Below are 23,166 nucleotides of genomic sequence, written 5' to 3' on the forward strand. Positions count from 1 at the left end.
GAGCTCCTGAGACTGCTGCGTCTCTGTATATGTGTCTTTTTGTGTACATATGGGGACCTGGCTACACCGCCTTCAGGTGCAAAGTCATCTGGAGAGTGGCATCTGCTTATCTCATAAATAACGTCAGAAATACACGGCGTATGAAGTGAGGCATATCATATTTGCTACCAGCGTTTTTTTTCTTTTTTCTTTAACCATCACACCTGCTAAAGATCTGAGATATGTGACGCACGCGGCGTCATCATCCTGTCAAAAACGTCTTCCCGTCCCCATGTGCGCTGCAGCAGCAGATGCCAGGAGCCGAACTGATCAAGAAAGCTTCCGAATTTCTGACATCCACACCACAGCGTAGCTATCGGCAATTTAAAAGCCACCAAAAATCTCTCCAATTTTTTATTTATTTTTTTCTTGGAAAAATGGCCTGATCACATTATCCAGCTCCATCGTTCCCTCAAAGTACAGCGACATCAAAGAGGGCGCCAAAAACGTGCAGGCGGATGATTTGACGTTTACCTTCAACATTCTTGTTCCTGTTGCAAGAAAAAAAATAAAATAAAAAAAAAGTCTTAAATTGGACAACAAAATAGGAGAGAAACAATCTGCAAACGGATATGCCAAGAGTCCACCGATTTCATTTGAGTAAGATTGAATCCACGGAGGAGTCAACGTTGGTTACACACACCAAAGTGATCAATCTGCAAGCCCTGTTGAGGGCCGGTGATAAATTCCACAGAGCGACACCGAATCTCTTACACGTTTAACATCGCCACATGCTGGGAGCAAACAGACAATTTAAGCTGAATATTGAAAAACTGTCTTCAGTTTAGAATCGGCTTGCACCGAAAATAATACAAATGGGTTTCCAAATGCATTTCGAATCATATTACAGATGCAATTTTCAGAAATGACTTCAAAGAACATTGTGCAGATAGTCGGAAAACTGGCCTTTCTCTGTATGCTGCAAAAACAATGTTCGACTTTGATGGGATGAAGCAGCACATAATCCCTTCCCGTTGCGTTTATTGAACACTTAATGAATGTGTTTGAATGGATCGTTTCCTTCAGGAAGCAGACAGCCTTGTAAAATCAGACGAGGTGACTGCTTTGTCAAACGAAGGGGAGAGAGACGCTTGTATCGCACGCTTTTCAGAGTTCTGCATGCTCCAGCATGAGCTTACTGCTTGAAAGAGGCTGTAGTCCTTCAAGCGGGCGGCCCAGATTCAAATCCAACCTGGAGCTCTTTTTCTCTATGTCTCTCCCTCTCTCTCTGATTTCTGACTCTGTCCACTGTATCCATTTATCTATTCACCATAAAGGCCCAAAAAGAAAAAAAATGTTTTGTCCCTTTTATTCTACCAAATGATGTATAAGCAAGGGATGTGCTTCATGGATAATCTCTGCAGTGAGACGCGTGCTTCTCATACCCTGCTGTGTAACCAGACACTGGTGTCCGCCCCGCAGTTCTTCGAAACATTCGAGTGTGTGCTGTTATTCACCGTCACAGGAGTGGGAAGTCCAGTGGGTTTATTGACTCTGTCTGGCTGAGTGGACTCGATGCCTACTGCCATTACCTGCATGCACATTATTTACCAACCAATTATCTGTAGTGTACGTGTACACACACACACACACACACTTGATTGTGTCTTAATGGTTATGCCAACATTCTTCCTTGAGACTTGAGAATCATGGACTAGGATTGAGCATCTGTTGTACAGTTGAGTAGTTGGCTCTGTGTTATGAAAGCTGACCTGTGAAACAGTTCAACAGATACACATAAAGAGCATTTTGGCACTTTGCACAATACCCTGGTTGGTCAGCACAGTCAGGAGAATATCATGATGGCAATACAGTGCTATTACAGGCAAGCAGGAATGTTGTGTTGCAAAGGAGGAGGGGTGGAGCTTGTTTGCTCTGTACCTTTACTCCAGAGGACGTGCAGGAAGTCCTTGTCAAGAGGCTGGTTCAGAATGATCAGGCCGATCCTCTGCGTGCCTGCAACGGACGATAGAGGGAGGGAAAAGTATGAACCCTAGAAAGTCAGAGGCAGATGTTTGGGGTGTCGTGCCGATACGAGGAAAAAAAAAAGCAGTTGTGGTGTCATACAAAGAATGACGAGGTCGGACATGTCATGGATTAAAACCAGAAAGGCAGCCAGAAGAAGCAGCTTCATTCTGCAAATACTGCAGAGCTGAGAGAGAGGCGTGTGACGTCTTCCGGTGTGCAGGGTGCAACATTAATGAATATTAAAAAAACATTAGTGTAATAACTGTTATATATGAAATAAGGATAGAGGTAGTAAAAGTTACAATAATACGCCTTTTGAATTGGTGTTCATCTAATTTTTTTATGATTTTAAATTAATTAAAGGCAGGGTCTGTACTTTTAGAAAACTAGCATGGTTTTGAAAGTAGCATTCTCTCTGTGCTCCTCACTTACATGCACGAGCGCCATTGGTCCAGAAGCAGATTTCAGCTCATGCTTTGAGTGTGGGCTCGTGCATGTATGGGGTAGAGAACAATCAGGGAGGTACGCTTGGTTTATAAAATTCCGAGTGCCGTCATTGGTCGAAGCTTTTACGGGTTTACAGCTGCTCCAGATGAGGGATTTTCTTAGTTCCTTTTTCAGAGCGCGTGAGTTATTAATATCTGTCAGGACCTAAACCCAAATCTTAAAAAGTGTATCTGAAGGAAATGACCTACCCTGCCTTTAAATGAAAAATACTTGATTTTCTCAGTGACGTCAGTGAGCTGGGCTTCCTCCTGGCTAAACAAAACCGCCTCCCATTTTCAGTTCTTTGAGCTTCAGGAGATTTTTTTCTAAAAATAAACCTTAGGTAAAGCCACACTCGTTTCAATAGCTTGTCCTTGGTGAAACACCATCTGTAATTGACAAAAGCAAAAAAAAATGTCTTTCCATAGCAGGAACTCATTAAGGTAACAAACTCTTCTTGCAGTGTCATGTTTTTTTCTGTCTATTCTTCTTGTCTGCCAGAATTGACATTTGAAGCAAAAAAAAAAAAAAAAAACCCGGTTGAAATACCGAAAGAGTGAAAACAATGGACCAACAATGAAAAACTCACATTCCCTCCTCTTCACACTAGCCTTCACTTTCTTAACTGATCATGACGACTGCTCATCCATTTTCAAACTAGTTGCCTTCAGCAGCAAAGCCAAAACGCCAGACACACGCTTGAACAACTTCATTACACTCTCGTGTCCCCTCGAGCCTCAGACTGCACTCGTGTTAATTCACCACAGCTGGATGCCAGCACGTCTTGTGACAAGTTTTCCTGATGGCTCGTAAATGCAGTGGGATTCCAGCGACGGCAATAGTGAAGAGGTAAGACTGTGAATCACCTTGAGTAAAGACAGAGACACTTTTTTTTGTGTGGAATATTTAACCTCGGGTGTAAAGAGCATTTTGGCTTGGCTGAGGAGGTGTGAAGAATTATTAAAAAAAAAAAAAAAAAAAAAAAAGTCTCCTTTGGGTTTGTGACTTTGTTGCTGCAGTGGGCTTGATGTCGGTAAAAAGTTCACATCACTGGAGGTCATTTCCAAAATGAAAGTCAACCCCAGCAGAGTGTGATTAAAAAAAAAAAGAAAAAAAAGAAGGGATAAAGAGGAGATGCAGTGGAGGATGAAAAGAAGGGGAGGGGTAGAAGGAGGGGGTCGGTGAGGAGGAGGAGAAAGAGGAGAGGAAGATTTGTCACTCTTGTCTCTTAATTGGCTCGGGAGTGAACAGAGAACAAAACACAAAGTCAACAAGGCGTGACTCTTCAGATAACCCCTCGTCACCTCGCCGCACACACGGCCTTCCCTGCGCTCCGCTCACAGATATGTCACCTTGGGGTTCTCGTAAAAGTGCGAGACAGCATAAACAGAAGAAACGCAAACACCGCCCGAGCACCTCACCATAGCACATAGTTGTTCCGAGAAAAGACATTTAGGAGGGAAACGGGGAATGTAGAAAGGCTAATCATGCACGCCAGGGATGATAAAATGCAGACATCCACGAGCTGTTTTTGTTCCATCTCCTATGAGAGTTAAGATAAGTGTTTCCTGCAAGAGATAAAACATAAGACAAGATAAAGATGTACATATCGTATGAAATGGGAAGTAAAGCCTTTCTCTGGATTATACAGTTCAGGTGAACAGCGTAGTGCGGGGAATTTTAAGAAAATATTTCACCTTGACTTATCAGCGCACTTAAATAATCAGTTTGTTTCCTTCCTTCCGTCCGGCCTGCCTTCCTTCCTTGCTGCCTGCCTGTCTGCCTTCCTTCCTTCCTGCCTGCCTTCCTTGCTGCCTGCCTGCCTGTCTGCCTTCCTTCCTTCCTTCCTGGCTGAGGAGGTGTCCTACTTCCTTCCTTCCTTCCTTCCTGCTCCGCTCTCCTCTGTAACCGTTTCCATTTTGTGATTATTTGCACACCCTTTGAAATTTTTAGAATAAATCTGGGCTCTGTATAGAGAGGAAGCTCCGGAGCAGCAGTAATGCGTAATCCAGTGTGTGTTTGAGTAAACAGGTTATTTTAATGGCTGCTTCCGAGCTGCTGATAGCATCAGGGGCTGATTCGAGACCTGACGTTGGTCTTTGTGTCTCATTGACATCCTCTGTGAAAGCCACAGGTGTTACAGTGTCAGGTAAATACAAACAACAGAGCTTGAAACACTTAGACACAATAGGGGAAAAAAAGTTTAAGAGTTTAATGCAACCGTTAGTGTTCGGGATGTAACGGTTCACCCAGCTCCCGCTTCGATTCACGACACTGGGTTCACGTTTCTTTAACGATTAATTTTATAAAATTAGACTAAAGACAAATCATGACATTGACTCTTTACACTGATCTAGGCGAGCGAGGCTACTAACCTGCTTGTTAGGATGGTTTAGCCTTCACAGTTGCCATGGTAACGTCAGCTTGTTACAACCCGCCCACCTCTGCTCCACAGCTGCTGACGCTCACTACCATTCTTTTTCTCATCAGGGCGCTGATGTGACGCTTGACGCCTGTCGATTTATTAACTGCCTCACGATTCATCTTTGCACCCCGAGTGAGCGTCACATCGTGCATGACGCAGAGCTCTGTCTGACACATCTGAGAACTGGATGTTTAGACTGATGGGAAGAATCATTCTGCCCTCAGAAGAAACGTTAACGTCACACTTTTTGATGGCGATAAAGCAGGGACTGACACCAAGGTGAAGGTGTGGGATCACTGGCCCAGGGACGTTACATTTGACCTGGAAAAACAAACAAACCAAGACTCTTGAAGTTAGTCAAATGAACCCATCTGATGCAAAAGCGAATTATAAAGTAAGATGAGTCATTCCTACAAAACCCAGGCCCAACTTTTTCTATTCTCAACTTGCTAGTCCACGTGTGGCCGTTTTTAGCTTCATCGTGTTCCAACCAACTCCCATGGTCTCACCAGTGTGACAGGAACTTTCTCTTCCTTCTCGTTTTCACTCTTCAGGTCATTTTCTTTTTTTTTTCTCAATGTCAAATTTTGAGGTCGAGAACCCTCCATTTTTAAAAAAGTATTTTCCCATCATAGTTCATGAGAGTTTGCTACAATCTGTCTCTGAATGTAACGCGTGAGTGTCGTGAGAGCAGCCGCTGGAGTGACGCTGATGCTGTGGCAGTAAATGAGGAGATCATAACGTCTTGAATCGCAGGATGATAACGTGAAACTGTGAGTCATGTGTTTCGATTGTTATCAAGCAGGATCATGGGCCAGCGGGACGTGCTACCAGCCGGCCCTTATGATTCCCTGATAACTTTCAAACTGCTTCCTGTGTTGTCGTTTGAACAAAGGGAGCTCATAGGATGACGGCGGGACTGGATCTATTTTTAGAATCGATGTCAACGATCAAGACACCTCCTTCAAAGTCTGTTTTCCCTCAAACCGCTAACATAACAAGCAAAACACACCAAACCGTGTTTCAATAAAGATTCATTATGTACGCAGCAGAACAAAGCGCACACGGAGAACCGCATCTCATACATATACACGCCGTTGTCGTGAACGTGCAAGAGATCGGTTTGTTTTTTTGAGTGTGCATTCCCCTGAGACGGTTTGTGTGTCAGAGTGAGGAGGAGGAGGAAGAAGAAGAGGCAGAAAGCACAACATGTGTGACAATGAGGGTGTTCTGATCAGACGCCGACACATCCACTGTGTGTGTCCCACACGCACACGCAGCTCGTGTAGTCAGCCTGTGTACAGTTGTCATGGAAGGAGAAATGAGCTGCTTTTTTATTAACTTGACTGAAAACATTTCAACGAGGAGCCTGATGAGACAGATGAGACAGATGAGACAGATGAGACGTTTGACACCCGACACAGACGCTTGTTTTGAAGAGGACAAATGTACAGTAGGTGCTGATTTTTAGAGTAGGAATAAAAAAACAAAACAAAACAGCCTGTATTAAATGGAGTTTATGCCCCCATTTAGGCCAACCTGACTTTGCAAATGTACTCAGACTCCTGCTTTCTTAAATAAGTGTATCTAGGAACTTATCTATTTTCATTTTCATTTAACACTGTACAACAGCTCACCTCTCGCGAACAGAGAACTGTCCTCATGATCCCCTCTCTCTCTCTCTCTCTCTTCTTTCTGCTCATGTACAGTTTAGTATTCCTGCACTCAATTTGACTTTATCGGTCTGTAAAGTTTAGCATCCCTGTCTACTCATCATTATCACTATAGGCAATAGTTTCAGCTGCTAACTTGTCTATTCTCACTATTGCACTTTATTATATGATATAGATCACTGATTTTTGCTATTTATCAATACTGCTTACAACTGTCGTCACTGTTGTTCTTGCACATGTTCGCCAAAGTATGCTTACATTCAGTTAAACATGACTTTCAAATGTCACAGCTAATTTCTCCCATTTTTGACCAAGTGGAATGTCGAAGTTAAATCAATCGATCCATCCATTCTATCTATCTGTCTCATCATAAATTGCCACCCAATCTACTGTAGTTCAAACCACCAAACCAACAAGCTGTGACGCTCTGCAGCATGTGCAGACGCGCTGCAGGATAAACTACAGGATGAGACTTTTTCTTTAAAATGTTTTGACGGAGGAGAATATGAGAAAATGTATCCAATGCTACAGATATCAGTGTAATCGTCCTGTATTGGTATCATAACATCCGCGAACCAGCACATCAGCCAGGCTTTAGTCAGACTTCTGATGACTGAATGATGGAGTCCCAGTGTGTTTGCTCCGGAGGCCTGAACTACGAAGCAGGATTTGAGCTCAGCGAGGTAACTTCAGGGTTAACTCTGGGTTTATCAGTCCTATGAGGGTCGATTTTTACCTGGGTATATCGCCACGGTGACGAATGCTGATTATAGTCAGTTCTAAATGAACATAACGATGGACCGAATATAAGCTGCAGTTTTTCCTTTTTGTTGTCCTTCCTGCATTTGTTACTTCAACTGTGTCTCTTGGGAGCCTGTTTGTTTTTAACGTATTTATATTGTTCATATAGTTTGTAGTTTTTTGTGAATATAATGTTTGTAGATATGAAGATCTGCAGATGGCAGACGCAGTGATGATTGTGATAGGCTAAATGACGCTAACTCCGCCCCTTTGACGTGAACGCCCTCTTGGTAACCCTGGGTTGACGGATCAGATTGATAACCAGCTTCGTAGGACTGATAATCACGATCTCTTATGTTAGGGTTAGTGAAGCCAGATCACCCAAAGAGTGTGTGTGTGTGTGTGTGTGTGTGTGTGTGTGTGTGTGTACCTGAGGGCAGCAGGCAATCCAATGGCGTAAACTCTTCATCCATTGTTAGAATCCAACGGAGACTTCTTCTCAAATAGCCGACTGACCCAGAACTGAGGAGAGAAGGACAGCCACTGTCTCTGTTGTTGTCGTTATCTTTTCCCTCTTTTTAAACTCAGTCTCAGGAAGTCAGTTTCATCCGAACTCATCAGTTCATGTCGAACAGTCCTCTGTATTCACTGTGAAACAAGCAGAGTAAACGGGGTCACCAACACTCAAAGTAGGTAGGTAGGTAGGCTTTATTGCCAAACCTACCTAAGTAGATCATTTGATACACAGCTGTCTTATCACAGCTGCATCTCAAAGGTTGTTTTGTTTACTGATAGATTTGACTCTGTTTGAATCAATCAGTCAGTGTGTGTGTGTGTGTGTGTGTGTTGACTTAAGTAAAAAAGAAAACCTCCAGTCAATGATTCAGACACATGGAAGTGAATCATTCATAATAATGCTGAACCAGTCCACGCACAGCATTCAACTTGTTTGAGTTTATTTTAGTTATTTCAGCTTTTATTACATTTTAATGATCATGTTTGGATGCATCACTTGATGCGTTTGTATGCTTGTGCTGTCTCGTCATTTAACTGAACAGAAACGCGCAACTCTTCCATTGTGAAATCTGCTCTCATGAAGTCTTTGGCCTCTTTGCTTTAAACAAGAGAACAAAAACAAAATAGGGGGATGGATTTTCTTTTGTCATGGGCGGCTAACTCATCCAAAACATCATTCCCTCCAATCATTACAACATTCCCACTGAGCATGTTCAGACGAGGAATCAAACCCATGCAGGAGGACTGGGCTGTAACAGTCAATCCTATGATTTGTCACTTAGAATAACATAAATGGCTCTGACTTTGATATCATTAACAAACCAAAGACATTCACCACTGCTTTTCGTATAAATAACATGTACAAATGACGAAGTTTTTATTATTTCGACTTAGAATGAGATATTCACAGCTTCTTCTGATTTAGTTTCACTTGTTACAAACGGCTTCAAATCCAAACATTGTAAAAGTGACTTAATAATGTGAGAAAATGTGTTTATTACCCCTACAACGATAAGCATCTTGCCCTGCTGAAGTGAAGTTTCTGTCATTCATTTGAAGCAGACACAATCCCATTATCATGTCACGCCATTAAACGGAATTGAAATGGTTAAACACAGTAATTACTTCATTATGCATCTTAATACATATTTTCCCCAATATTGTTATAACACAGGTCATATATTGTTATTAGCATGCTTAAGTATTTGTATTATCATTTTAGTGCTATTATTTGAATGGCAACCGTTTCCTTGGAAACCGGACTTTGAAATCCGGAACAGTCTCTCCTTTTTAGACAGCGATGACCAACGACACACACACACACACGCACACCGATTATTAAGTATTATTACAAAAACAAAACTACACACACTTGGAAACTGTTTTTTAATACTTGTGAACCGACATCACACGTTAATCATTCGAGAAAAAAACTTACAGATTGAAGAGACTTCCGCCATTGATATAGTAAACAGTCAACGAGATCACATAGAGCGAACCGCAGCGGAGGGATACAGTGGTGGGAAAATGCGACGGCGACACGCCGAGGGCAAACGCGGAACTGCGCCTCGCTTTGAATGGAGCAGGGATTTCCAAAGGCTGTTGTAAAGGAGACCTAAGGGTTCTTCGCGAAATTGAAACTTAATTCCTTAATTTCTCTTAACAGAAATCGTTGCAATAACACAAAACAAACAAAAAGTAATGTCATAAATCCAGTGATTTAAGAGTAATTAGGCTGATGAGGGGCACAACATATGTTTTATTCATTACAGCCTCACACTCACTTTACACAAGGAAACAACAGTTAGACTTATTATCCATACCTAAATCTGTACAAAAATGCAGGCACATCAGAAAAGTCCCTCACACAGCACAAATGTACAAAGGCAAAAACACATACAGGTAAACAAACATCATGACAAGCAGTAGAGTGACGGTGTGTGTTTGAGATTTCTTCAGACAGCAGGAGAAGCCAAGTGTAAAGTGAGAATCCAAATCTCTCTCAAGGTGAATCCACTCCCGAGGCTCGTTAAAACAAACGTCCTCTCTCATCAATCAGCACCGATCCTGTCTCCCAGACAGGCTGCACATGATGGGAAAGCACACACGCGCATGCACACACACACACTCAGCACACAGTTCTGCACAGGCTTACACACACAACACTCTTGGTGAAGATACATGGGAAGTCATTCCTTCTGTGGGCATGCATTATAAATACATCTATGAATAAATTCCCGGCTGAATACGTTCTTCATTGGCTGTCTTTTTTTTTTCTTTTTTACAAGGCCACACCAGCTGAATGTTTGATCAAATCTGTCTCCTCTCTATGCACTTTGTCTAACTAGCTCACATTTCCATGTCCATCAATCTTTCCAATATTTTACCCGTTTAATTTTTTTGATCTCCTTGCTCAATTTTCCTTTTGTTTTTTTAATAGTTTTGTACAAGTTACAGTCTAGGGATGGCAATTTACACTCATCCCTACTCAATGACTTGAATTACCTATTGAACGAGTACTCGCAGATTATTATTGATTTTTTTATCATTTAAAAAAAAAAGCTTAGGCCAAAACCTTTTTTTTTCTCTCTGCTGTTTTCCAATTGTGTTTTAAGTGCATGTGGTTAAGCATCAAACTAATATTTCTATGGTATGCAATTTTGACTTGCAATGTATCTTCATTGCAAGTATCTGCAATCTTGCAATGAACATTCACTTCATAATTTTCACTTTTCTTGACTGACTTTTGGTAGACCTGTGTAGAGGACAGTTCGTTATTTGTTGTGCTTTTGCTTTCTGTGTAATTATGTCCATAGGTGTTCATTTGGCTCGTGTGAGTACTAAAGCTGAAGCCGTAGCCGGAGAAGTCGTATGTTTGTATCCCATTAATTATTTTCCTTGCTAGTGTATTCAGCTAGGCCAAAAGCAGCGCTTGCACAGGTGCACGAGCAATGAAATGTTACTCGAGTATTAAGGTCAACGGCTAGTACTCGATTATTCGTACCCATCCTCCCTACTACAGTCCTTCTCTCACTCTACCATTGTGTTTGTGTATATCTTGTTTCATGTTCCACTGAGCAGTGTTCATAAGAATGAACACGGCTCCGGCTCCAATATTGAATCCATTCTGTAATAAATCGATAGGATAGGACGATGTTATGACACAAGTAACACCATGTACCCAAATCCAAGACTCCATAAAGGCAGAGCAAAGGCAAGCAGGTATTTACTCAGTTCTCCAGCTCATAAAGAAGCAGAGTAAGAATTATTACAGGACTTTTTTTATTGAATTTTCTCTACAAGGTCATATCTCAGTGAAGTGAGTATGTTTGTCTTGGGTTCAATTTAATACTTACTATCAGTCCAAACCCAGGTCACATTATTAGCTCGCTAACCCCTGGCAGAATACACCTGTTACAGTGACAAATATTAAACAAGAAAAGAAGTACACACTCGCTGAAATACAAAGAGTTTTAGAGTCTCTCCATATGTACTCTCTCTACCTTTAATCCCCTCTATCATCTCCTCCTTGTCATTTCTTTTTAACCTGTTTTTTTTTTTAATTCCCTTACTCATGAGCTTTCATTTGGTCTCCCCTTTATTTATTTTATCTGTCTTGCCCTACAGTATGTCCGCTCCATTGTTTGTCTCCGCTCCCCTTCCTTTTATGTCTCGTCCTTTAGCTTACAGCTTTACTTGTCTTATTGTGACTATCTGCCCATTCCCATCATAAGCTTTAATGTTGAATTCTCACACCATGTGGTTCCACTTACTATAACATGATTGTTTTATGTTTTATGTTTTATAAAGGTGAAAGACAGCTGAGAAAGGCCTTATCAGGTTATAAGTTGATGTACAGCCCTGTTTGGTTTCGTGTCAACTCCTCGTACTTGCTGGGCTGGAAAAGGGCTAAGTTGAGTAGGCCATTATTTTGATCTGCCCATGATGCCCATTATGAAGCTTGAGAGCAACGGAAAGAGTGCCTTGTTTTTTTAGGATAAGTCTTATCACTGCTTGGGTGCACTTTGCCCCTCTTGTTCAAATACAGCAGACAAATAGCTCTTAGAGGTCACTTTCGAAGCTTAAATTACTTTAGACACCTTAGCACTAAGGAACGTGTCAATCAGATCAAGGAGGGCTGATAACAGGGGATTAGACCCTCAGAATCAAAGTGGTGGTGGCTGCTTTTTTGACTCCCATGCATAGATTAGCATCATGATACTTACTTATTCCTAGAAATCCTGTTTTTTTTATCCAGGAGAAAAGGGGTGGATTTTTTTATGGTCACGATATCATTGCCTTTAGGCTACTGTCCAGAAGCAGGCATAAAGAGTGACCTTGAGTGTTGGATGGCACCATTCCAACAGCTATAAACTCATATCTGTTGAGTAGGCTGGTGGATGTGCTGTTAGAGAGGAATTCATCCATACCCCCCAAACAGAAAAGGCAAAAGTGAGCGCTGTAGGTTATTAATCTTTCCTGCCACTGATTGTACACATCCAGCCTGAGGGCTCCCGTGGAAGTATACATTAGTGGATGGTGTAATATCAAATGTAGAGATATTGATGGTCTTGTGGTCGAAACCTGCTGTCCAAAAATGATTACTCCACTTGTGTGTGGACTACAACCTAAAAAAGTGCGTGGGGGGGAGGGGGGGATTTCTGATGTGGCTCCATGTGGTACAAGCTACAGTACATTTAAAGTCATACATACAGAGTTTAAACAGACACTCATTCATAGTAAAAGTCACCCGGGGCCTGTTCTGACGTTATTACTAGTTTAGTTCTGCACATCATGATTTTCTCCTGTTTGACACTGACGTACTGTTCATCCATGTTTATCATGTGTAGCTTAACTTCCTCCTCTGTTTCTTTTCCTGTCTGTGGTATAAGGTAACGACTAACTTTGGGTGGTCATGTTACATTCTTGTGTTTATCATTTTTCTTTTCACTTAAAAAGAGTGAGCTACAGTTGTCTTTAATTCCTCATTAGTTCCCTAATTAGTTTAGTTAAGTTGTAAATCAATCCTGCTGGTGCCACAAACCTGGATCATGAAAATATAGAGACTAGAGTGGTATCAAAAGAAAGTGTACAGATTTATAAACAAAACAGAAAAACTTGCTTAACTGTAAAAGTAATACGATTTTTTAGATTCTCCTACCAGAATATGTGGGAGCAAGTTTTTGTTTAGAAAGAAGCTTCTTTAAAAGGGAAACACTAATCAGCTGGTTCTTCAAAACATTGGCATGCTTTTACTTTCATCCACATATTGTCATTGGGTTGAGGTTCTAGACAACAAGTTTATCACTAACCATGCCCCTCTTGGTTGCAGTTGGTTGCAAACATACAAAATCCACCTTAGGCTATACAAGAGTTATCAGAATCAGCTTTATTGGTATGCAACAAGGAATTTTTCTTCTGTATATTAAACGTGAGAATGTGGATCCCAGGAACCTGAAAGAGTCCACTGTAGCTGTTCAGTATGGTGAGGGGGGAAGTGAAGTCCACTGTCATCTCCACAGTCTTGAGCGGGTTCAGCTCTAAATGGTTCTGACTGCACCAGAGAGCCATCTGTCCCACCTCTATGGAGGTGCCTCCTGAGCTGGGTTTAGTGCCTTGCTCAAGGACACCTCAGCAGTGCTCGAGAAGTGCTCTGGCACCTCTCCATATTTTGGTCCGCATCAGAACTTGAACCAGCGACCCTCTGGTTCCCAACCCAAGTCCCTACAGACAGAGCTACTGCCGCCCTAATGTTGACTGCACTGTGAAAACCTGCTGTAGAAGCTGTTGAGGTCTTCAGCCAGTCTATTGTTTGGTGGCACTCTGACTTGTGACTTCTCCCAGACCATTCCAGACTTCTGAAGGGTTGTTAGTTGGGAAGGTGAATGAATGGAAGCGCAGTGCGTAATCCCTGCTGCCTCAGTTTAACAAGCGCACCGGCTTGTTTGCCTCATCAGCGGCGTCTCCGGCAATTTCCATAGAGAGCTGTTGCTCCTCCGACAAGAATCTCTGCATAACTGTCTGGTTCAATGAGAACAGGTGATATGATGACAAATCAGAAAATCCCTGGATATAAATATTGTTTGCCTTGCCTCTCAGTGGACTATGGTCTCCTGGGTTAGCGATGTTTAAGTTAAAATAAAAAGGTCTAGATTATTAGAAGAGATACAATCCTGAAGTGAAAAAATAAAGGGGGACCATTTTAATTCAGGCCCTTGAGGCTTTGAATTCAATTGTTTAATAGTCTTGATTTGAGGATTTTTCTGACTGTTTGTTGTCCCTTGGTTTGTTGCATAGTCTGCTTTTTTACACTGGGCATGTTTTTTTTTTTTTTTTTAATAAATGTATGTATTAATATTTTACACACAACTCAAAGAATTAGAAGAAGGAAAGTTAAAAGAGGAAAAACCTTACAGGGAGACAGAAAGACATCCAAAGAGGAAACTGCAGAAGAAAAGGAAGGTTTTTTTTGTCACACTCGAGTAGAGTAGATTACCCTGTAAGAACTGCTGTTGGGGCTGGATTTAACCTATAAGCAATCTTCCTGGAGTGTATGCCAGTGTGCGGTTGTGCCTGTGAGTTGTTCTCTGCTCTGCAGTCTCTGGGGACTTCTCTTTTATCCCTGAGCCGACAACATACCACACACAATCTCTGCTCTCTAACTTTTCGTTCTCTCTTTTGTGAGCTTTCCATCTCACAAATGCAAAACCTGTACAGTCACACACACACTATCACTCCAGCGCTTCACATTCTCTTGTAACCGCCTTGTAAAGCTTTGTGTGTCTCATACAGATGTGGTGCATTTCAAATTACACTTTTTCCGTTTGGAAGATATCAGGATAGTCAACGAAAAGCTCAACTTTCATCTGAAACATGATCTATCACAGTTGGGAAATCAGTGAAATCTATTTGGACCAACCAAAAGGAAACCAAAAGCATTTTGAAAGATCTTACTGCCGGTTTGCATGCCACTAGATTTGGTTCATTTCTTTGATACATGATACTGGGAGCACAGCAAGATAGATCTCATTACTGTAATATTTACATCACCTCTTGTTGTACATTTTAAATAGTCCATATATCCATATCAATTAGAGAAAACAATCCTTGAGTGCTCTACTTTCATTCACAGCACTTTAGATATAATAAAAACAAATTGTCTTTTTTTGGTTCTCTTACCGATTCGGTTAAGGTTAAGCCATGTTATAGGTTATCCGACGAGCTAACATTGTGTTTTCTGCATGGTTTCATGGTGGTGAAAGGTCTATGTGGGGTAAAGAGTAATGCTCAGACGTGTTGGGAAACAATGAGAACTCCAGTGGTCGCTCTCTGTCATCTCAGCGAGCGTATTTTTTTTGCGTCTATTGAGGAGGGAATAAATCCCAGCAGGCCTCTGAATTGATTCTGGTTCAACTTAAATTGGGATCTAAATCTCTTTTAATAGATTTGGAAGCAAAGCCAACTTCTGGTCTGTATTTTATTCAACTCATGCAGAGATTTACTCTGTGTTGACTGTAATAATAAACTAAGGATTTACACCATACAATGACGAAAATACTTCTGGAATGAATAGAGGAATGTCTTGAAATATGTCAAAGGCTTTTCTTTGTCATTCTACTTTTTCCTTTCACAAACCGAAGTGAGCGGTTAAAATGTGCAGCATGATGCACAATGACTTCTTGATGTGCAGATGTTTTTTTTGTTTTGTTTTGTTTTTCCCCTCTGAGATATTTTTATGATTTGAAAAAAAAATGAATGTAAGAAATAATTTGTTTCACCGACTGGTCGACTGTTTTTCTTGCTTACAGTTTACTGAAGCTGTCGATGACTCGCTGTCTTGGAGGTGGGGAAGCAGCTGAAGCTCTGTACCAGAAGGGAAACCCGTAGCTGTGGAGGACAAGTGAGTAAAAATATATCAAACAAAGTTTAAAAAACACCACACTGAGATGGGTGTATTTGTGTCAGTACAATAACATCACAAAAAAGCTGAGGAGCCAAAAACAGAGCTGTATGTATCATAATGTCTTATAGTCTGTACATTCAGCATTCAGAACAACCCTGTCATGCACAGTACTACATGTAACTGAAAGAGAGTGAATGTTGGTTTAACTGTCCACACAGAACAGCATAAAGAGCAAAACTGCAGGATAAGAGATACAAGAATGAGACTCGGTGGGTTCAGTTGAATGGAGCAGTATCTCTGCATGTGAGGCAGGATTCAGTGTCTCCACAACCAAAAGGATTGCTCAACACTGATATATTGACTTTGCACAGACAAGTTTGAGGGGAGTCAACGTGATGTAATGTTGGAGTCTTTGTAAGTTTACATGCAAAACGATCATTCCTGCTGCACAGCATCGTTTCAGCAAGACTCTAAAAAATGATATGCATCATCTTTTTCCCCTAGAGGGAAGCTTTTAGTTTTAGATAATTAGAGAATGGGAAGATGAAAAAACAAACAAACACATTGCTCTTCCCTGACTCAGCTTCTCAAGATATATGGAACAAACACTTTTAGGGGAATAACAGGACCATTTGAAGCATGAATCAAAGCCACAACAAGGAAGTGATTTATGCAAATATCATACTAGATTTGGGAATAAGATGATAAAAAAAAAAAAAAACACAATGTGAAATACATGATATTGACAATAACTTTTCTCATACCTTTAACTCAAACGTCTGAAAATTGGCACTCCATTGGCACATTGAAAGCAGCCAGGACAAAACAAGTGGCAGATCTGTATTTATGTTAAAAAGAGAAAAATAAAATACAGTAAAGAGTGGGAAGCAGACAGGAAAGAAAAACTGAGGTGACAAGATATGGTGATATTCAGCAGACTCCCGGAGACAGTAATAATGTCTGACTCCTTCATAGTGCATATTTCCTTCACCCTGGAAACAAATCAGGGCACAGGAAAGCTCTCGTGTCAATCTTAATGAGAAATCACATCCTGGAGAAAGGTATGCATGTGAACCAGCGTTCCTCAGTGCAACATAATAAGTCAGAAGGATTTTTGTTTCAGCAGAAGAAATATTGCTTTCTACACAATGAAAAGAAAGATTCACTTTTAGCTTTCTTTTTTGGTTTTAAAGGCTTAGTAGTTGTCAGAGTCTCTAACCCTTTTAGACTGCTTTTATTGCAAAACTAACAAAGCCCAGCTGTTGTCACATCTTTGTAAATTCATATTGATTCCACATCTGCGTAATATTGGTTAATAATATTTGTTAATTCACATTGCGATTTGGTGTAGCGTTGTACAACACAGCGGGATCATCAACTGTTGTTCAAAGTAATAAAGTAGCAACACTTTTAAACCCTTCCAATAGAAAAAAAGAGAGAGATTTTAAATTAAGGTTAAATACTTACCATTCAACGACTTGTTTAATAGCATGCTAATTAGTTGTACCCCCAGACCTTTAGCATGTTATGTCCAACACTGTTCAAGATTCGTTTTCCTTTGGATTCAATTATCTGGGGAGCGCAAAAAACTAAAGGGAGAAGGTGTTTTTTTGATACCGAATGGAACCAGACAGGCTGGGAACTCTGCAAACCCATCTTGGACTCAGTCAAGCAGTCATTGAACCAAATTAGCATTCACAGTGAGGAGCAATTATGGAGAGGAAAGTTAACTGTGCTCAGTGTTCTGCAACTGGACCTGCCTTTAAAGAAACCTGGCCCACTGTCTCTTTCTGTCACACACACACACACACACACACAGGTACACACACACTTACTTGCTTTACACACACTTTTGCAATTGTTCTTTTACCCTTTGACTTACACAACCCACGGTCCTGATGTGACATCAGCTTTATGAGCTGTAAAGCAAAGTGAGCTGGAAAGTGTTAAAGGAAGCAGGATGAAGGGAATTATAGTAGATACGAAGCAAATGACCAGACAGGGGTGAGACCTTAATTTCAAAATTTTACAGTCTCAGCTGAGCCTCCTCATCCTCGGGGTTTTCCTCTTTGGCACCTTATGCATTGGAAACAGTTTTTATATCCTATTCCGGCTAAATTTCACCAGATCTGTCTTCAGTCTGTTTCTGCTCTGCTACGTCAACAGAGCTGATTGGTTTTTACTTTCGTATAACTTCATGTGCATCCCAGCTGCGTGCCAGCTCTGGCAGTCTGGAGCCCTCTGCAGCAGATATACAAAGCTTTAAATTGTTGGTGGTGCTGCTCCGTGCTGTGCTCAGAAAATTCAGACTCTCCGCGTTGACAGACGAGGGAGCACGGACTGCCCTAATACCGCCAATCTGGTGGAGGTTCTCAGTTAGTCTGTAATTATTGTTTTCAAGAATTGTTTGTGTTCACATCCTGTTTAATTTTCTGTATCAAGTCATACTCTGCCATTGTTCTGTTTCTTGCCTTTTGTCCAACAGACAAAGTGAGCTGTGTCTCACTTGGATTGCGTTACCTATATATTACCTATATTTACCCTGTTTCCACCAGCCGTCTGCAGATTGTCTGAATGTTTTCATGATTTTTTGGATTTTGGATTTTCTGAATCAGAATCGGCTTTTTCGGCCGTGTATGCTTACACAAAAGAAATGTGTCTTCAGTGACTTGAGGATTTGCCCTGAATGGATTTTACTACCCTCAATGACTGCCTATATACAGTATGTGTGTGAACTACAAACATTAAAGTGAAACTTACTTACTGGTTTTGATAGTCTGGATCTGGGTTTGGTTCAATTGTTACAACATCATCGGGTCAACTAGGGTCTCTAATTGTCCCTCACTGCTGTCATCTGTCCTCTGCAGAGATAACATGTAAACCTCTGCTGGAAGACAGCAGGGTATTAACAATTATTAAGAAAGAGTCAGAGTGGGAATTCAAAGTGATAAGAAGTGAAAGTTTACTTTCAGTGTGGCTATCTAACCGAAACCGAATTTCCCCTCGTGGGATTAATAAAGTATATTAAAAAAAAATAATAAATAAAAAAATAAAAAAATCTTTGAAGCTCTTTATGGAGCAGGGGATTAGTGAGAGTAGGGACTGCATCACAGAGATGGTCATCCACCAAATAAAATATACCACAGCAGTGCACATAATAATCAAAAGTTTGACCGACTCTCTTTACTTACTTCATGATATTGTCAAAGTGTTGAGTCCGTCTGTGTGTGAAGTACTATTACTGTTACTGTGAGTCTGTGCACACATTAGTTAGTATTTTACATAATGTAATACTGATTTAAGAAGGTGAGTTACGACTGCAAGAGTGTTGAAAATGTTCAGTAAGTTTGAAGCATCAGACTGTCTGAGTAAAAATGTGTCCTGTCTGTTGACACAGTTAAGAAGGTCATGTTATATTTTCTGTTTATCATTCATTGTAATTTCCTGTTTTATTTAGAAATACTGTCTACCAGACCCTGATCTTTGTTTTCCCCACCTTGTGTTGTCCAGCCCTGTTTTTACTCAGCTCTTGTGATTCCCCTGCTCGTATTTGCATTGAATCAATGGTAGTCTTTAAAACCACCTGCTGCACTAGTACAGTGTGTGGTGGTTTGGCCAAAATGCAGTATATGCAGTTGCAGTATGTCAAATCTGCAGCGAACCAAAAATTCCTGGATGTCGTTCTGAGATACTGTTTCCTAGAATGCAAAGTGCCAGGTCAGAGATTGAAATGATGTACAGTAATGGCCTGCGTAAAAGGGGAAATAATCACAATCAAACCAAACTACACTAAGAGTTGCTTGCAAGGCGTAACCTTTATAAGATGACGAACAGGCTCAGAATGAATCTGCACCAGATGTCACAAATCAGGACGGCTGTGTTGCAAGAGTCGGTCGTCTCAACCGAAAGGTCTGGGTTTGATCCCCAGCGACTGCAGCTACATATCTGATGTGTCCTTGAGCAAGGCAAAACTGCCCGCGCTGCTTCATCCGCGGTGTATGCATGTGTATGAATGGGATGAGTTACTTCTGATCGTCACTTTACATAAAAGCCGTGACCCATGTGACCAGGTGTGTAAAGCGTTTTTAGTCGTCAGAAGACGAGAAAAGTGCTTTACATGTTTAAGTCTATTTACTATTTACAAATTCTTGCGTCCTCTGTTGAGGCAGCTTGTTAGTTTTTTTTTTCCAGTTTCTTGTCACACGAATTGATTTGATGCTAATTTCTAAAAAATATAGGAATCTGTTAGTAAAGGCTGAGTAAGACTGAGTGTGTTTACCTTATGTCGATACATGTTGATCCATATGGTGAGAGGTTGAGCAGGTTTTAAAATATTTTCACCAAAGGGGGATCCTGACAGAAAAAGTTTGGGAGCCATTGGTTTAATTCTTGAAACGATTAACTCGACCAAACAATGATAGTTATTTTCCATTGATCGTATTACCCATTTTAAGTTGTTTAATTCGCAAATTGGGCAAAAAAAAACATTAAACATTTGCAACTTTTTGAGATCCAGACACGCGTCAGAAAACCTGTTTTCAAAATGACAATGGTCCTGCAGAGCCAAGTGGATAACTATCAGCATGATGTATAAAATGCAGTACCAGCTTAACAACAGCCCTGCTCTGATAATACCCTGTCCGCTGAGCCATCAGTCAAACTGACAGCCTGTACTTTCAAAATATTTGATTTCCTTATTTGTTCAGACTTGGGCCATTTATCACGATTTGCAAAGGCCACAAAAGGCCATGAATAATTGAGAAGGTAAAAATGAAAAAGTAGAAAAATAAAACATGAAATACATGGCACTACCAGCGTTTTTTTTAATGTACTTTTCATAAATACGGGAACATCATTAAATCTTTGGCGCTTTATATCAGCATAATGCGTTTACATTCTAAAATCAATTCATTTGACAGCACATATTAATGTTTACTAGTTTTTACAGTAATGTGTCAGATTTTCATTTTGACCTCCTGGCAATTTTTTTGCCTTCAGTTATAAAGCTGCTGCATCGAGTACGTACTGTACACGCACACATGCACACGCACACATCCCCACACAGGATGAATGAGGATAATCACACCTGCTCATACAAACATGGCAGAGTGTAGCAGAGAGAGGCAGAAATGGGAAGCAGCCTGCAGTCTTACCTGGCATTCATAACTCAATAGAGCTCTTTGAGACATTAGGCAGAAGTCATTAACTCCAGCAGAGACGAGAAGGGATGGGGATCCAACTAACTCACTGCTCTTAATAAAATGTAAACAGTGCTTGAGTTAGCGTGTGTTCTCCTGCGCATGCTTGTGTGTCTGTGAAGACATTTGCGTGTGCAAGCATATCCAGTTGTTCCTCTGTGCACGTTTGTGCATGACAAAGAAACAGAAGAAGCCTTTAAGGTTGCATCACAGTGTTTGCATCCCTAATTTGCATCTGTGACTCAAATCTCGCATGCACAATATTCTGTTTATGCTGAGATGTAGCGTGCAAAAGTGAGGCTGTCGGATTTGAGATCCTCTCTGATTGATTTGGGGTGAATAAATTCTTCAGTGCACAATATAAGCTCACAACACTTACAATTGCATCCACATGAAAGATGTCTGCCCTTGTGCACACTGACAGCACTTCAAGGCTCTCCATTTCAGTATAAAAATAGAGATTCTTTAATCTCTACAAATGTCAACATATGCCAAAAGTCATTTGCATTTGTTTTCATATTCAGCACTGTTCCCCTATGATGTAAAGCTGAAGGAGAAAAACACCAGCACAACATCTTGCAGAGAGTAAAAATGGATGTCTATGTCCTTGCCTTCATGGTTACTCTGATGCATGTTTCTCATAACATTCACATGGCCTCATCAGTGATATGTGCAGTGATTTGTAATCTTCCGGAGGATTTATATCAATAAGGTCAGAATAAAAACATGCAGTGGGTACCGTCTTTCAAAATCTGTTTTCATTGTCTATTTCTCTTTCTCCCCCTATTTTAATATGTTAAGCTTGAGTTGGTTTTACTCTGAGATCATTGGAGGATCGGTGTGAATAATGTCTTCATATGTCTGTGTGTGTGAGTGTGCATGTGTGTCTGCTGAACAAGACTTAAGAGGCATTTATCATGATTAGTCTTTCATCAGTGGACCAGAAGAGAACTTTAATATCATTGACAGTCCTTCCCTGCTTTTTCTATCTTCATTTTTTATCCCTTCATTCCCTCATTTAGCTGCTTTCCAGAGGCCCTTTTCATCAAAGAAGCTCAATAATCAGCAACTGCCAACCTCACTACCTCCATCCATCTCCTTGTTTTTTTTTTAAAGTGCACTCATTAGCTTGACCTTGCTTGCGTTTTAGGATAGGGGTGAGTTATTATCTAGATCTGCTGTCTAAAGTTAGCCGCTACATGATACAATGATTGACGGAGAACTTCTCTGTTTTTATTATCAAGGCGAGAGAACTTTGCAGAATGGAGAAAAAGTGCCATGTTTGCCTTAATGGGGCGTGCCTTCCATCCTTTGGTGAATTATATGTGAGCAGCATGTATCTGTTTGAATTCATCAGTTATTATTATTATTATTTATTTTTATTTTTATTGTTTTTTTTTTTAGGGGGGGGGGTGAGGATGCAGAGTTCTCAAAAAGTTTACTATACAGGGTAAAAAAAAAAATCAGTTTTAGCAGCATTTTAACGGTCAAATGTATCACTAGTCAAGAATTGAGTTTCCCCAGGTTATTAGGGAAGTCCACCCTCCTTTTATCATCACATCACTGTAGTTGAGAGGCAGCTAGAATGGCAGAACAGAGTCACACAAGACCTTCCTCCCTGTTCTCTCTCTGCAGAGTTTTGAAGAACAGCAGTAGCTACTAGCACTGCACCCTTTATACTTCGCTTAACTTCACATCACTCCCCTAGTTCGCCTTTGATCTGCCGTGAGACCAAAGGGTGGCAGAGAAATGTTACAGTCAACTCCTTATCTTTCTTGGATGGCTGAGAAAATCAAGTGCAAAGTTCAATCTGATCCCGTCTGAGTGACTGACGGCTGGAGGGGGACTCTGTAAGAGGCTTTATTGCTACCATGGATCTATCTTTAAAAGCTGATGGAAAGACAGAGAAAGCCTGTAGGAGCTTTTAGTTTCAAAAAAAATATTGCATGCAGCAGGGAAAAATAGTATTTGATTTTCCTTTAAGGTTGATGAGAATGGGTGTGAATGTGAATTCAGGCAATTAATATGCATATCTGTACAAGGATGCATGTGTGAAGGAATAAAGATACTTGTTCAGAAGGGATACAAATTATAATCCTTTGTCAACGACATTTTCCAACGATTTATGCATGGATTCAAACGTTTCCTTTTCTCTTATATGTTACATCATAGAGACAGAGACAAAACCCTGTCTTTATTAAAACATATCGATTAATT

General features: G+C 40.7%; 1 protein-coding gene and 1 long non-coding RNA gene across 9 annotated transcripts in view; one reads left to right on the plus strand and one right to left on the minus strand.

Annotated features, from left to right (window-relative positions):
• The window catches only part of tpk1 (thiamin pyrophosphokinase 1), a 51,579-nt gene extending 41,889 nt beyond the window's left edge, over nucleotides 1-9,690 (minus strand). The window contains exons 1-4 of one of the 8 annotated variants that reach the window (XM_079361390.1): nucleotides 9,287-9,491; nucleotides 7,763-7,854; nucleotides 2,861-2,882; nucleotides 1,921-1,995 (exon numbers count right to left, since the gene is read on the minus strand). In XM_079361390.1, the coding sequence (XP_079217516.1) occupies nucleotides 1,921-1,995; nucleotides 2,861-2,882; nucleotides 7,763-7,801 (136 nt within the window). In that variant the 5' untranslated portion in view covers nucleotides 7,802-7,854; nucleotides 9,287-9,491. Of the gene's footprint in view, nucleotides 1-1,920; nucleotides 1,996-2,860; nucleotides 2,883-7,762; nucleotides 7,981-9,286 lie in introns of all 8 variants that reach the window. The other 7 variants (XM_079361388.1, XM_079361389.1, XM_079361397.1 and 4 more) reach the window with 7 other exon arrangements.
• Nucleotides 1-23,166, plus strand: part of LOC306835023 — a 75,239-nt gene that overhangs the window by 40,166 nt on the left and 11,907 nt on the right. The window contains exon 2 of the long non-coding RNA XR_013780558.1: nucleotides 15,657-15,748. This is a non-coding gene — a long non-coding RNA (uncharacterized lncRNA). The remainder of the gene's footprint in view (nucleotides 1-15,656; nucleotides 15,749-23,166) is intronic.

This window comes from Symphodus melops (genome assembly GCF_947650265.1).
Source record: "Symphodus melops genome assembly, chromosome: 14".
In the NCBI taxonomy this organism is placed as follows: Eukaryota; Metazoa; Chordata; class Actinopteri; order Labriformes; family Labridae; genus Symphodus; species Symphodus melops.